The sequence below is a fragment of the Acomys minous genome (genome assembly GCF_964271855.1).
Source record: "Acomys minous genome assembly, chromosome: 2".
Classification (NCBI taxonomy): domain Eukaryota; kingdom Metazoa; phylum Chordata; class Mammalia; order Rodentia; family Muridae; genus Acomys; species Acomys minous.
The window spans coordinates 75,103,877-75,120,544 of record NC_140484.1 but is presented as its reverse complement, the minus strand read 5'-3'; the positions used below and the strand labels follow the sequence as shown (position 1 = coordinate 75,120,544).

The 16,668-nt window shown below is 47.2% G+C and overlaps 1 protein-coding gene across 2 annotated transcripts in view; it reads left to right on the top strand.

Annotated features, from left to right (window-relative positions):
* Positions 1–8,254: 8,254 nt before the first annotated feature.
* HS3ST4 (heparan sulfate-glucosamine 3-sulfotransferase 4) overlaps positions 8,255–16,668 on the top strand; it is a gene marked incomplete at its 5' end in the record, with an annotated part of 435,146 nt that continues 426,732 nt past the window's right edge. The window contains one exon of one of the 2 annotated variants that reach the window (XM_084751487.1): positions 8,255–8,967. In XM_084751487.1, the coding sequence (XP_084607613.1) occupies positions 8,255–8,967 (713 nt within the window). Of the gene's footprint in view, positions 8,968–10,818; positions 10,869–16,668 lie in introns of those variants that run through there. The other variant, XM_084751488.1, reaches the window with a different exon arrangement.

Genomic DNA, 16,668 nt, shown 5'->3' with positions numbered 1-16,668 from the left:
GGTTTCTAGGACCTCTGGATCCTTCTATTTTGCTTTTCTCCCATGCTTCTCTCATCTAGAGTCCCAATAGGACGTCCTCCCCTCTGTCTCAATTTCCTGGTAAGTGAAGACTTTCATGGGACATGCCTCTTGGGCTAGTGTGCAGATATAAGTGAGTATATACCATTTGAGTCTTTCTGCTTCTGGGTTAACTCACTCATTATGATCATTTCTAGCTCAATCCATTTGTTCACAAATTTCTGGAATTCCTTGTTTTTAACAGCGGAGTAGTATTCCATAGTGTATATGTACCACAGTTTCTTTATCCATTCTTCTACTGAGGGACACTTAGGCTGTTTCCATGTTCTGGCTATTATGAATAAGGCTGCTATGAACATGGTTGAGCAAATTTTCTTGTTGTGTGCTGGAGCATCTTCTGGGTATATTCCAAGGAGTGGAATAGCTGGGTCTTGTGAAATACCTATTCCCAGTTTTCTGAGATAGTACCAGATAGATTTCCAAAGAAAAATATGGAACGCTTCACAAATTTGCTTGTCATCCTTGCACAGGGGCCATGCTCATCTTCTCTGTATTGTCCCAATTTTAGTATATGTGCTGCCGAAGCGAGCACAAGACTGAATTTTCAAAGTGTTTGAATTCTTGAAAGCTGTGGGCTTTTAAAAGTTGGACTGTTTTATATTGTGATATAGATACTAATATGAGATCTTGGGGATAAGAAAGAAAGGAAAGGTTATAGATTTACATGGGATCCGTTATATTGGCTAGTTTTTAGGTCGACTTGACACAGACTAGAATCATTTGACAAAAGAGAGCCTCAGCTGAGAAAAGCCGCCCCCCCCTCGCCAGATTAGCCTGTAAGGGCTAATCCCACTGTGGGCAGTACCACCTCTGGAAAGGTGGTCTGGGTTTTATAAGAAAGTAAGCTGAACAAGCCATAAGGAGCAAGCCAGTAAGCACCACTCCTCCATGGCTTGCATTTCTTCCTCTGTGGCTTGCATTTCTTGCTCCGTGTTTGACTTCCTACTTTGACTTCCTTTTATGATGGACTACACTCTATAAGCTGAAATAAATCCCTTTCTCCCCAAATAGCTTTTGGTCATGGTGTTTTATCCAGAAATAGAGCCCCTAACTAAGAGAGTAGTGTTAACTGACTTTCTGTCTTTTAACATTCACACACTTTATCATCTTTCCTAACTGACTGCATTAGCTGATAAGGCCACTACAATGTTGACCCGAAGCTTTGACAGATAGCACTTTTCTAAGATTACGGACTTGGAAGGTCTAGTTTTTATATCGCATTCTGTTTCATTCCAGCATTTGTGTACATTTTGAGAAAACAATCTCTTTTCTTCTTACAAAACCAATTGCAAATGAGGTTGCTTATAATGAAGTGGGTGAGGCATTGCACTTACTAAAACTATCCCATGTCCTGGATCAGTTAAAAACTTCTTTTCTACAAGAATAAGCTGCCCCACTGTCTGTGACACTTTCTATCTTAACATGCACACTAGGTTAGCAGCACCCACAGTGGGACTCCACCTTCCCAGGATTCCTTTCCAGTCTGTGACTCACTTTATGAAACCTGCTTTCTTAAATGCTTTCACCTTCAAAAGAACAACAACAACAACAACAACAACAACAAGCAGAAAGCAAGAATCAAGAAACTTCTTGTCTGTTTCATTAATTTAACCTCTAGTCTCATCCAGGGTCCAGAATGCACTAGCTTAAAAATGACAGTTGAAAGAATGAAAGAATGACTAAAGCAAAGGAACAGTAAGAATATTTGATAAAATTGCACAAAGCTGAACGATCTTCAGAGAACATGGATTCAGACAAAGGTTTCCACAGTATTTATATCAGTACAGCTGCGTGAGTCCAGGATGAGAAAATGTCTGCACGAGTTGGGATGCTTTCTGTGTTCTGGATGGGAGAATTACAATGTTGTAGCTTCATTGTGCAATGTTAGATTGTCATGCTGTTGAGAAATAATTAGCACTAGGAAAACAAAGGGGGGGAAAGTTAGACTATTGTGTAAAACTAAAAACCAAAATTAATTTGTGTAAACGTCTTACAGAGTTGTGTATATAAAAGTAAAAATTCAAATATACTAGAAAATTATAGGTGAATATTTACATTCTTGGGGGTGGGTGGGATTCATGACTGAGACTGTCCATGCAACAATGAAAGAGGTGAGGTATCAACAGCACTGAAAACAGTGACCTGGAAACCTGGTAACTCCATAACTGGAAGAAATGTGACAGAGGAACAGAACCCTGATGGCCCTAATAAATAACAGGCTTTTACAAATTAGTAATAAATGGCAACAAGAGAATAGTAAACTTATAAAAATGCAAAATAGCAGCTGAGCGCCCCTGTAACCGCAGCCCTCAAGAGGCTGGGGCAGGAGTATTAGCCTGGGCAAAGATAGTGGTGCTCTATCTCCAAATAAGTAAACAGAAAATAAACAAACAAAATGCATAAAACACACAAGATATGAAAGATAAATGTCTCCATCTGGCTTGCCATGAAAAAACGCAGTGTGTGCGGCTTGACAAACAGCCGGAGAGATTAGAAGTCTGAAACTAGGGCAGCAGTAGGGCTGAGTTTAGGTGAAGACTCTGCCTGGGCTGTAGAAGGCTACTTTCTTCTGCCTTCATGTGGAAAACGTGGGCGGGGTGAGGGGCAGGAGGGACGGAGGGGGGCAGAAAGGGAGATCAAGAGGGGGGATAGCTTTCAGCTCTTATAAGCACACTAAGGACCAACCACAGTGCTGTGGTGTGAGGAGCCTGCTGATTTGTCCTCATTTAACCATAACTATCTCCTAAAGACCCCGCCTCCAAATACATCCTCGTAGTGGGCAAAAGGAGGGCAGATCCACAGTGCACTACATAGTCATAAGCAAATAGCAAACAAACACACGTGGATGTGTTCATTTGCATGTCCTTGAAAAAGTATGGGTGAATATTTATGTCCTTGGGGCCATGCAGACGTGACTTGTTGACTCTTCCTGTGCTGGCTAGTTTTTATGTGGACTGGACATAAGCCAGAGTCCATTTTGGAAGATGGACCCTCAGTTGAGAACATTTCCTCACCAGATTGGTCCACGGACAAGCCTCTGGAACATTTTCTTGATTAATAATTAATGTGGGAGGGCCCAGCTTATTGGGGATGGTGTCACCCCCAGGCTGGTGGATCTGAATTCCATAAGAAAGCAGGCTGGGCAAGCCATAAGGAACAAGCCAGTAAGCAGCACCCCTCCACAGCCTCTGCATCAGTTCCTGCCTGGAGTTCCTGCCCTGATTTCCCTGGATGGATGGACCACAATTCATAGGGTGGAGTAAACCCTTTCCTCCCCAAGTTGCTCTTGGCCATGGTGTTTCTATCACAGCAATGTAAACCCTAGCGTCCTCAGTCCAGTGTACAGATCACGAGATTTCCAAGCTTATTCTGTTTTGAGATGCGCTGTTGAACCTGTCATCTTTTGGACAAGCATTGCTTAATTCTATCCCCCAGATTTTGTCACATGATACTTTTAGCTCAAAGCAGCTACTGTTTACCACAGCCGGGTCCTGCTGTTCCTGGTCATCAATATTACAGTATTGATCTTCTGCTTCTTGCCCAACAATGCCTTATTCCTTGTCTTTATCATTTTAGTTTTGCCTCAAAATCTACCCAATTTACCTCCAGATATTTCCAGGTAGGCAACTTCACTGACTGCTGTATTTGAGAAGAAATCATTAATGTAGCTTCTAATTTGTGATCTACTCAAATTTGTAAAACAGAATATTTGCTGAATGAAGCCACTCAGGGTTTTGTTTGTTAGTGTGTCGCCATTGTACAAAACAGCGAGTTTCACTGTTGAATTTCATATAGATACATCTGTACTTTGTCCATATTTAGTTCTTTTACGATCTTTTGTTCTCCAGCTGCCCTTCCTGGCAGTTCCTTAGCTCTTACCAAAAATACTCTCCTACCTTTATGTCATGTTCAGACACACGTGTGCAGTTGCACACAGAGAAACTGTAGCTTCTGTATAAGAGAGATGTGATATCATCTTTCTGCCTTATCTTCCTCACCATGATGACTTTTAGTTCCACCCATTTTCCTGAAAATGACATAATTTCATTAATCAGATTTCTTTATCTCTTCATCTATTCATGGATGTCTGGGCTGGCTCTGTGTCTTTCTTGCTGAGAACAGTGGGGCAAATAAGCACATCTCTAGGTAAGCTAGCTCAGAGTCCTCCTGAGCTAGAGCAAATGAAATGTAAATCAAAATTAGCATGTAGATTTTGATCAGTCACGCAGTATAGGTTGTGCAGTGATTAACAATCGAGCCCCAAGCCTTCAGATTAAAACCCAAGCAGGGTTGTGTGCATGTCACTGGGTCTGTAGTCTCCTTGAGGAGCGGCATCTCCTCCTCCACAGTTGCCCAGTAGGACAGTGTCTCTTCAAGCTTATGCTTAGAAGGGATATCCTTCCTTCTGCTCAGGTTGTGTTCCAGTAGCTGGAACATTCCACAGCCACATGCTCTGGAAGGAAACCATAAATCACATCCCTCTTCTGTGCCCACAAGGAGGCTGGATGGTGTTTGGAGAATATTGGCTATCATACATTCCATTGACTTCTATAAAACCTATTCTTGCTTAAGTCTTTATTTTTTTTTTTTTAAAACCCTCCAATTAAACAAATCAGCAAAAATGCTTCTGGTGATTTTATTTTCTTAAACATCCAGAAAAACCACAATTGAAGTGGCTCAGACTCACCAGGCTTGGGATCACAGCTGCCGTATTCTGAGCAGTTTAGGAAGTTGCACTCCAGTGAACTCTGTGGGCTGGCTTTGAAGCAAGGACACAGATACATTTTTCAGGGACAACATTTTAATACGAAAAGAAGCAGGCAGGGTCTGAGCCAAAAATCTAGACCCAACTAATTATTGCTGGCCACCGCACATCAGGCAGAGAGCCAGGTACTTTTGCATATGTTAGCTAATTCAATTTTATCCTTTATATAAAAAAACAATTTCAGGTGATTTGTATCATTCTTCCTTTAACCATATGGGAACTATGAAAAAAATCGATCTGCTCAAACCATTAGCTAGTAACCAACAGGTGTGTGTTAACTCTGTCACCTGAAGGTGCAGGGACAGAACACAGCAACATCACATGTACTGAGGCCTCATCTGTCTGGCAGGGCTGTGGGGTGCATGAAGGGTGGAACATCCGAAGGAAGGACGTTGAAAGTTTATTAGGTAGAGAAAGATCCAGAAAGGGCATTAGCAGAAGCAAGACACATTCCTCAGAAGCATTGATCCACTTGCTGTTGCTGCCTAGGATGAATAGAAACGAGCAGTTCGGAGGCCTAGAGAGGTGCGCTGGGAGAAAACTGTGAAAACTCAGATAGGCCTGAGTGAGCATGGGTGTTAGCAATGGAAGCAGAAAACAACATTACTTCTCGTCTCTAGACCCAGTGGGCATTGCAGCCTGGTGTTGGCATTCTCTCTGCATAGAGAGCATCTCTTCATTGTAAGTTTCTTCAGGACATGCTCCCAGGGAACTCTTTCATATATAGTAGAGAGAAGTATGCAACCACCTCAGCATGGAATGCACACTTTTTTCTCTAAGAAAAAGAACAAAACCACACACACACACCACACACACACACACACACACACACACACACACTCTCTCTCTCTGTCTCTCTGTCTCTCTGTCTGTCTGTCTGTCTGTCTGTCTCTCTCTCTCTCTCTCTCTCTCTCTCTCTCTCTCTCTCTCTCTCTCAAAAGGAGAGTACCTGGCTCTTCCCCATCACTTCTTGGGCAGGGTGTTTTATCAAAGAGACATCATGCTTTTGGGTGTGGCTATTTGGGTATCAGAAAGATCAGGGATTCTGAGAAATCTTACTGACAAAATGTCCAGATAAATATGAATGTTCAAAGAGAACCCAAACACACATGGGAAAAATGGAGCCTGCAGGCTGCTCTGGCGGAATAGCACCTGCTTGGCTCTTGCTGAAGGCCTGAGTTCTAGATCTGAGTTTCAGCGTTAGCTGTGCATTCAGACTGTCAGTTTGGGACCTGATCCTTTAGGGAAAGCTTGCAGTTTTAAACTGTTAGAGTTGATTTAAATGTTTCCCTGTCTATCAGCTGTTGCATGCCAGACATCTGCTATCAGCTTGCCCTTTCTGGGCTACATTTTAACACCATTTTATATAAAAAATTATTTTCCAATTCTGAGAATATATCTTTAGTAAAAACTGCCCATAGAGCAGGTCTGTTTTGACAGCTGAGATCTTAGGTGGAGTCTGAGAACAGCTGTGGGTCATCTGTAGGAAGGTTCTGGCTGCAGCATCCTAATCCCCTAGGTAGGAAAACTAGACCAATGCAAGGTAGTTACAACATTAGCAGACACCCAGACATCCTGGCTGACAATCTGAAAGCTGGGCTTGGAGTTGAAGGAGTTCTGGAGGAAGCCGCTGTTTCTGGCAGGTTCAGCTAGCCCTACCCATTAATATTACAGTAACGCAGTTGTGTGCTGGTTGAAAAAGCATCCCTAGTTACAGGGAGTGATTTACAGGACACCAGACTCCACATTTCAGAGTCTCCTGTGTACCATAAAAAATATATTATAAAGGAATAATCTTTATCTGAACTAAAACTGTGGTGTAGAAAGCTCATGTCCAGCTGAGAGCAGCAGTGAGCTTTTGTTCACCCAGGGAAAAGTGCTCGTTCTTCATCATATTTGATTAACATTTTTCCTCTCGTTGGCACTAGGTATCTTGTTAATATTTAGACATTATATACATTTTTCTTTCAACTATTGTTCCCATCATGAGATCAAATAGCCCAGGAGAAGCCAGCCTCACCAGCGGGAGAGGAGAAAGCTGACAGTCTGGACACCCAGCTAGCTGTGCAGGGCAGAGCAAACTCCATAGAGACAGCATCCTCTGTACTCAGGAAGAAGGGTTCCCTAAAAGTGCCTCCTTACATGACCTCTCCCCCAATCCTAGCTTCCAACCCCCCCCCTTTTCCTGAGCTAAAGGCTACAGCCAAACAGCCCACTTTGGAATCTCCCAAAGCCTTCTGATACCACCCAGTGAGAAGAAGGGTTGGAAATATCTCTGCTGAGCACACACACCTGAAAATATTTAGTGAAGTGACACGCAGACAGCCCTCTGCTTCTTGGTGTTTGGAGGGATAGGGACCCCAGACTGTCAGCTCAGAGAAGCCCAAGCTCCTTCAGTGCGCAGTGCCTCCCACAGGGCACAGGTGGGTGCACCTGTGGTTAAAGGGACAAGGTAGGGGACAGCGCCACCTCCCAGCAGAAAGTACAGTACTAGGTGATGGGGCAGGGGCAAAAAGCTTTGTGTCTGGGAATCCTTGGGGTTTCTGTCAAAGCTCCACCCATTAGAAGCCTCAAAGATAAGGCTGGGGAAGTGGAAGTTGGCGTGGGGAAGGTGTAGGGAAGGACCTGCCCCAGAAACCAAGGCAGGGCAGAAGCGAGGGAAGATGGGGTCAGAAATGGGCTGAGTTTGTTCAGAGTCCCACTGGAGGAGACCAGGGGCGAACCCGCCTCTGCCAGGCTCCCAGCTTCCCAGCGCACGACGGCCCAGGTCAGCACAGGGCTACAATTCCCTCCAGGAGTCTGGAGCGAACGCTGGTGAGCGTGCAGGCACCTCGAACTCCCGTGGGAGCGCAGTGACAGTGCTGGGTGAGGTCCTCTGCGCGCTCTTGGAGGCGGCTGGTGGGGACCAGGATCCCGGCTCTCCCGGGTGCCCCATCCTTGGCGCATGCCTCCGCTCCCGCGCACCCCCACCGCAGGAACGCGCGAGGCGCACCCCTCCTTCTCTGGGCGGCGGGCGCGTGCCCGGCCCCCTCGCCTCCGCCCCTCGGCGCCCGTCCTCTCTCCCAGCAGAAAGTTAGCAGCAGGGAAGGAACTCGGGGCTGCGGGAGCTACAGCGGCGGCAGCGCAGGGAAAGCGGGGCGCTGCGCACGGAGCAGGTGCCGCCGCGGCTTGGCGCCCCCCTCGGGCTCCCGGCCTGAGGTTGAGGGGGGCGGCGGGGCTCGCGAGGGGAGGGGGCCATGCGGCCGGGCTTGTCCCCGGCGCAGCGGGACGGCAGCCAGGGCCGGGGGCGCAGCGGCGTCGCTTCATGCAGCCGGGGCGGCTGGGCGGCGGCGGCGGCGGCGGCGGGGGCGGCGGCTGAAACCATGTCCGGGCAGCGCCGGGGGCCGCCGCCGCCGCGAGCCGGGAGCCGCGATGGCCCGGTGGCCCGCACCACCTCCGCCTCCGCCGCCGCCGCCGCCGCTCGCCGCGCCGCCGCCGCTGCCCGGCGCCTCCGCTAAGGGGCCGCCGGCGCGCAAGCTGCTCTTCATGTGCACCCTGTCCCTGTCCGTCACCTACCTGTGCTACAGCCTGCTGGGCGGCTCGGGCTCGCTGCAGTTCCCGCTGGCGCTGCAGGAGCCCCCGGGAGCCGCCGCGGAACCCCCGCCGAGCCTGTCACCTCCCTCGCCGCCACCTCCCCGCGTGCGCCCCGGCGCCTCCTCGCTGCCACCGGACAACGCGAGCCACGGGCCACCGCCCGAGCCCCCCGAGCGCTTCACGACACCCGCGGCCGACGGCTGGGGACTGGCGAGTGGCGGCGGTGCCCGGGACGCCTGGCCCAGGAGCCCGCCTAGCCCCGGAGAAGCGGTCACGGAGCAGGGTGCGCAGTTGGGGCGCGGGGCGCAGGAGCTAGGCGCCGCCGAAGAGCTGGCAGGCCGGAGGGCAGCCAACGTGAGCGTGGAGCGGGGGCCCGCTAGCACCCCTGATTACGGTGAGAAGAAGCTGCCCCAGGCGCTGATCATCGGGGTCAAGAAAGGAGGGACGCGCGCGCTGCTCGAGGCTATCCGCGTCCACCCGGACGTTCGGGCGGTGGGAGTAGAGCCGCACTTCTTCGACAGGAACTATGAGAAGGGGCTGGAGTGGTACAGGTAGGAGGTTTCGGGGTGCGGGACTTGTGAGGCGTCCCGAGAGTCCGAGTCCGGGTATCCAGGGGAAGGCAGTGGGAGCCCTGGTCTGTTTACAGGGGGTCCTGGTGCGGAGGAGAGAACAAGACTCTACCTCAAAGATCACTTTATTTCGAGGCAAGGGGAGAAGCAGGTGCTTCAGGGATCTATGAGGCTCCAAATCTGGGAATCCCCAGCTCTCCCGCCCTTCTGCGTGGTGTTTCCCATCCCTGGCTGATACAGTGCTCTGGGCTTCCAGGTTTGGGAACATGCCTAGAGGGAATGAGACAGGAGAGCTAAATTGACGGTGGGGCTTTGAGAACCCCAGTAATCAATCAAAAGCGCCCTCAAAAGCATTTTCGTGGCTGGAATCCAACTTCAGTGTTTTAAGGTCAGAGCAGAATTTTGGCTTTCTAGTAAAGGTAGGGTATTTCCTGCTTCTGTAACTTTCTGTCCCTCTTGGTTGAATGAACACCAGCCTGATTTAGTATCAGGAACATAGGTTGTCTAGATGCCAGTTGGTGCTCAGTTGGTCTGTGCCCTATGCAGAGAGCCCTTTCTAATATGACACCCTTGGGGACAGATTGGAGTTACTTTGACAAGGAATTATATCTCTGTCTTTCCCAGCATCAGATGTTGGTGGTGAGAGGAGAGGAGCAGGAGAAAGTTTAGTGCAGGTCAGGTAGGTAGCTAACAATCTATTTTTCTTTCCAGCAATGACATTAAAACAACAGCCGTGCACATGCCCGAAACGCAGGCCTCCAATTTCTCTTGTTACCCTCTCTTTCTTCCCTTTTTGTATCTTTCTGGATAATAGATCTGGATGGGTGGCCTCATCTCGATCACATTTCGGTAATTAATTGCAACTGTCAAACAGAAACAGAGCCCTTGTCAGCTGAAGCGATACTATCATTTCCACAGAGCCACTAGGTAAAATTGTTGCTTTCCTGTCGGAGGGACATGCTTTCTGGGTTTAGATTACAGCCCGGGAAAAGTTTTGGCCATAACTTTGGGAGTATGTAATAAGCATGTGTGTTGTGACTGTTTTCTCCCACTTTAAAAAAATTGCCCTGTGCTTTAAAAGCTGGGGAGACATACACGGAGGCATAAACATTCCAGCACATCACACTGAGACAGGGAGTATGTCTGTTAATGTCTTGTCTGTTTCAGCAGCAAGAACTAATTGGGATATTTTAGGAGGCTTCAAACAGTCCCTTCCTATCAAAACATAAAACAGCAAGTGCCTAATTTAACTGGAAAAAATCCGTATTTATAACATCACAAGCCATGGCTTCCAGTTTGTGATTATAATTAAAAAGGTGTTAGGATGATTAATGCAACAACAGCAAAATAAAGACAGGGGGAGATGTCTGGGAAGGACTCAGCTTTTTACTGGTTAGCTACAGGAATGTCCTGATTTCTTTTGTGGGGTAGCTTTAGCCAGAGGAGGGCATCCCTCCTCCCAGTTCTAATTTTAAAGCTGTGCATCTTGTGGGAAGTAGCAGATGCCCTTTAAGAGAGTCATAAAGATCAGGTCTTGCGGTGTGTGTTTTGGGTGGCTTTGCTGCAGTGGAGGGATGATGAATAAAGTGGATATGGGATGTTTGAGCTAGGAAGTCTCTGTCCTGGGGTCAGGAGAGTTTGCTAAACATGAAAGGAAAGAGATGACAGGTTGGTTCCTTTACACTGATGCTGGGACAAGAAGATACATAAGCTACCTCACTGTCACAACATGGCTACTGAAGGTGTGCAGTCTAGCGGTGCTGCCAGCATCCTGGTCTCCACAATATCTGTGGTATGTGTGGCTTGGTGCTTGTCTTTGGTAGCCCTGAGTAGAACTGATAAACATGAATGGTGTGTCTAGATCAAGGTCCACTTGGTCGCAGGTAAGAGAACCATTTGATATCTTTTGCTCCTTAGTCCCTGGCCTGTATTCCTTTTGCCGTATAGATCTGCACAAGGCTAGTGGTGCCTAGTGGAAGTGAGGAAGAGCCTCTGTCTTAGGAGCAAGCCTCATGGACGTGTGTGACTATCTAGCAATGAGGTGTTTGTTAGCCACTGGAACATGTCTGATGACAAGACTCCAGGAAGCTCGTGAGGCACACAGGAGCCTGGTGAGCTTCCCAGCCTCATTGCCGACTGCCATACTCCGAAGACATTTGTGAGACGTCATTAGTCTTGTCTTTCCATGCTTGCTCTAAGCCTCTCTCCCATTTAGCAAGAAGGAATGATAGCCACATTCTAATGTAGAAAGTGGCTTCAATTCAAACCAGTGGCAGAAACCCTTTGTCTCGGTTGGTTCCCTGAGCAACTCTGGGCTCTTTAAAAGACGGACTCGTAACTTCCCTGTGCCATGTCTGCTGTCTACAACCTGGTGGCTTCATTGAAGAAGCAGCACAGGTTAATTAAAGGTCTTAAATTTTTTATCATTTACTTATTTATGCATTTACTCTCTTGGTTATTTGTTTTAAATGTGCTCCCAATTGTCCTCTGGTTCTGCAAGTGGTCCTGGATTTTGTGCTTTGAGCAAGAAGAGCTGAGACCAAACTGGGGCTGCTGTCAGTGCGGCTGGCTTCCGTGGGCTTCCCTTCTACCTGGCTAATCAGCCGGAGCAGGTTCATTTCTGTGTCATCACTCTCACTCTAGTTGTCCCTAAATCCAGGTATTGCTTTGCGCCTCTGCTGTTGATCTCATGGGATGTAAAAACACATTGGAGATTAGAACATGTACACTTGGTTTTCAGGGCAGCACCGGACTAATGGATTAGGATGTGTGTATCCAGGCTGCAGAGATGCTTAGCCTCAGTGGTGAGCTGATCCAGTGAATGGTTAATAAGCCCGATAGAGCAAGCCCTCCTCCTCTGCCTTTCTGTAACTCTCTCCAAAAGGGCAAAACCATAAGCCTATTCCATATGAGCTGATACAATGGTCCTGGCAGAGAACTTGAGCCCTTTTAAGGGAGGGGACCTTGGAGCAGACCCCTGGCTGCTGATGGCAGACTCATCATAGTGATGGAGGGACAGAAGCACTTGCCTCTCTTGTGACTTACATGTATAGTGATCATGGCATTTTGCTTCAGAGGGCACTTAGGTCCAAGGTGATGTTCTACTGGGGAGGTGGTGGTGGAGTAACCCCAAGAAATAGCTGCGTGCTATAGGGCATCCAGCTCTTGCTCCTCAGAGGTTGGCACCCTATAGATGCATTATTCATTGCAACATTGAGATTATGTGGTGAGCGGCTCTGTTTTATGCCCACATACACTTCATTCCTGGAGGTAAATGCTTGGCTCAAGGTCTTTGGTTTGGCTGCTGTCTGAGCTGAGATTTGAACCTGTGTCTGTCCAGTTGCAGATGGCTTTCTTTCTTTGCCCACACCACAGTGCCACTCATTAATACTAAAAGGGCAGGTGCCTTTGTAATTCTTTCCTTCAACAAATGCCTGATAACTGCTGGCTGTGCACTTAGTGCTGTTTCAGGAAAGGAGAACAAAGTGACGCATGAGATAGATTGAGCACCCATTCTCCTGAAAGTGTTGGTTTGCTAAGAAGGTGGGGAGGCAGCAAACAAGCAACCGGACAGCGTGCGCTGAATGCTTTGCTTTGATGAAGGATGCAAGGAAAACTCAACTAAGAGCCCAGAGCTCCTCAGTCCAGTGTGGTAACCACCACGTGCAAATGACTGGTACAGCTGAAGTGGCCAAATTGGAATATGCCAGAAGCATAAAATATGCAGAATGAAAAGTTACCCAATAGTAATTTTCTATTTGTGGCACATAGAATTCCTAGCACTAGTGTTGAGCTAAATAATGTACCTTATTAAATTAATTTCATGCTATTTTGTTGTGTTGTTGTGGTTGTTGCTGTTGGCCCTTTTAGGAGATTGAAGCCATAGTCTTCTGTAAATGTTCCACTACTGAGCTACAGTCTCAACCTCCAATTTCACTTCTTTTTACCTTTTAAAAGTGACTGTTAGAGAATGAAAAAGGACATCTGTGAAGGATTTGCAGTCCTATTGGGTGTCTCTTATGCGGACTTAAGCTTTATTTATGTTAAGCATGCCCAAGAGATCTTTGCTCACCTGGATTCTGATGCTACAGGTCTTATAGGGGTTGGGGTGGGGTACGGGGGTGGGAGTGGGGTAAGAGGGTGGGGGTAGGATAAGGTGCTCAGCTTCTGAGTTTCTAAGGTGCCCTAGATGCCGTTACTGCTACTGGTCTTAGAACTTACTCTGAGCTCATTGATGTGTGACTGTGTACATATATATATGTGTGTGTGCGTGCATGCTTGTGTGCTTGCATATTTGTGCATGCAAGTGCATTACTTTGAGGTGATTATGTGGTATAGATCATGCAACACAGAACGAAAGGGTAAGATGGAGATCCAGCTGGAGAGGTTCCCAGCCGAAGGAAGAGCGAGTGCAAAGGCCCTGAGGTGGAATCAGCTTGTGGCTTTTGCGGCTCTGCGGCGGTCATTCATCACTCTAGATGAAGTGGCGTTCACAGCGGACATTGCAGCGCACTGGCCGAGTGATCTCCAGTGCGTGGGTCATATAACACCACTTGGGCTCAGTTTGTCTGACAGTAATTTCTTTCTGATAGGCTTGTTGGGGGATAAATTAAATAGTAAACTTGGACACCTTTATTACCAAGTGAGTGTGCTAGAGCAGAAATCCAAGTGAATATTATCTATCCTCATTCCCGAGTCTTTGGCTTTTCTGCGTCTTTGCTTTTTGTCAGGGATGTGATGATGTTGCCTTGCTCATCTCCTTTGGGTTGATTTAGGAAAAGCCCAATAAGGAAGACTTTGCAAATTGCATCTCTTCCATATTTTAAACAAACTCAGGTGGCATCAGGGCACATGTGGGTCAGATAAGTGAAAGCATCCAAGTAGGAAAGGTGGGCTTGAACTCAGTTCTCCTGAGTTAGGAGCTGCCGTAGCAGCCCCGTTTTGGCTACACTTCCATGCACACAGGTCCCTCAGGTTATCAGATCTTTACTCTGTAAGAGGAACCGGGAAACTGGTTTTGATGTAAAATCTGATTTTTCAGTGCTGACCACAGATTTCAGTTCCTTAGAAAAAGCTATGTGGGCCAACACTGGGGAGCAAATGGAACCCGTCTGTCTGCTGCATGCAGCCAACTCACTACCAGTTTGCAACCTCTGGACTAAACTCCGGAAAGTAACTGGTGTGCGGTGACCAGCAGTGTGGCTTACACGTGCTATTTGGCTTAGCATTTCTCCCTTTTCTGGCTTTTTGCAACAGCATGAGGGAAGTACTTCCCAGGTATGTGGCCGTAAGTACCAACATGGTCTGATACAAACAATGAGGCAGAAAAAGAGAAACTTCACAGCTAAAATATCCTTTTTGTCTTCAGCTAACATTTCCTGCAGGTAGGCCCAGTTCCCGCCCACCCCCCACCCCACCACTGCATTGGCCTCCAGAGTTCAGGTATCGCAAGTGTATCCTGCCACACCAGCTGTTTATTTTCTTTCTTTTCTCCTGTTTTTCAAAGCTGGGGATGGAGTTTGGGACCTTATGCGTAACAGGCAAGTCCTCAGCCATTGCATTATATTCCCGTAGGACAATTCTAAACTTAATGATCTGAAGTGCCCACAACTGATCTCTAAATAGAAAACTTAGGAAGATGGAGACCTAAGAGGTAGGAAAACTGGGGTCTAGGTTTTGCTTTGTCATGTTCAGTACCCGCTTCCTTCTGTTAATAAAGCCCGTTATCTGACCAAAATACTTTGATCCTCAAATGCATCTTTGCAGCAGGCTCTTGACAGAGATGGAAGTGGGAGACTGGAGGGATGTCATGGGGCCACAGGCCCTGCATCCCCGAGCCAGGAGCTACAGCATGCTCACTGTGTGACCTTGGATAAGTTGATGTCATGAAGCCCCAGCTTCTCCATCTGCAGAATGGGCTCAAAGTGGCTTATGTTCAAAGCACTGTATTACAATGAACTACGGCGACATTTCAAAGGCCTCCATCTGCGTTTTCCTTCTACACCTTCTTTATATTCCACCCCATCAGTGTGGACGGCCTTAAGGAGAAAGTCAAACCCATTTGTCATTCATTTGAATAGAGCCTTTTATTTCAAGATTTTGTCTGAAAGAGGGGCTTGTGAGTCCACAGCAGGTCTTACATAGTTATCTAGAGAACAATCAGCGGGTTCCAGAAGTTGGTGTGTTGGCACTGTGTGTGGGAGGTGAGTACACTTTCCTGAGATAGCCCTGGTCATGCTAGCCAGCCAGAGGACCTGGAGGAAAAATGGCCCAGTTCTCTGGCTTGGCAAGCTCTTGAGGCTCAGGCAGAAACAAACACCATTTGCACCAGCTCTCCCAGAAGCAGTGAGCTACCAGGCAGGTGTGTTTTGCCTTCATCTTCTCCACAGAACCCAAGACACGCTGTCACACTTCTGCTGGAGCTCTGATGAAGTTACTCAGGTGCTCCAGCCATCTGAACATGATGTATTTTTTGTTCTTGTAAGCCGTATCAGAACCATTTTACGTTTACGTTGAGTAATAGAGGCCTTGAGACTCCAGGTAAGTGGAGGACTGCTAGGGCTGTATGCCTGAGAGGTCTGCCTTTTCTTTTTTCCATAATGGATACTATCTCTGGAAGGGATTGATCCCCCAAACCCAGCACAGTCAGCTCTGGATCCCATTGGTTTCTGTGGTTTAACAAGCTACTCTGCAACTGTCTTGGGAACCTTAGTCTGAAATTATAATTCACCACCAGAGACTTTACACTGATTTTGTCATTAATTAAAAGCAAAGGGTTGGTTTCCCCTGCCCCCAAACACTTACTAGTTAGGATTGCCTGCCTTTAAATGTTATTTCAAAGGTTTATTTAAAGGGTATTACTAGCTAGGTGTGGTGGCATACATCTTTAATCTCAGCATTCAGGAGGCAGAGGTGGGCAGATGTCTGTGACTATGAGGCTAGCCTGGTCTACATAGTGAGTGTGAGGCCAGCCTGGTCCAGTCAATGAGTTCTAGGCCAGCCAGGACTATGGACTGAGACCCTTTTGAAGAAAACAAAAGGAAGAATATACAAAGCATATTTATAGGGAAATGAAGTTACATGTATTAATGCATATACATATATACATTATTACATTTCACATATGTAGGTGGTTTCAAGTGAGAAAAGTTTAATCTAATTTTATAGAAAAAGATGCCTTATTAGCATATATGACTAGGAAATTTGTTGCGCCATGGGCTTCAGGGAAACTGTGTCCAAGGCTCAAAGAGTGTCAGTAGGCTGCTGTGTTTGTCTCTCTTTACTTCCTTCTCAGGTGGGCTGTCTCACTGTGTTTTATTCTAGATGGTAAATAGCAGCCTCCCCTACATGTTTTTGGGATGACTTTTAAGAGTGTCTGTACAAGGCACCTAGAAATGCCATTGTCCAGAGCTCTGACACATGCTCCACCCCGCCCCCCCCCCCCAAAAAAACCCAGGGATTGGGAGTGCTCTCATTAGGCCAGGCTGATATGTAGACACATCTTTGAATTGGGATGGTGGTGGGAGAGAAGAAACAGACGTAGACTTCCTAAAATGACAGAAAATTATTTGTTTTAAAAGGAAGAGGGTTTTATGGGGTTGGTGTTACACCAGATGCCCATGAAATAGAGAAGCCCACTTTGGGGTGGCACATGATCTCTCCTCTAGCATTTTAACTGGAAAG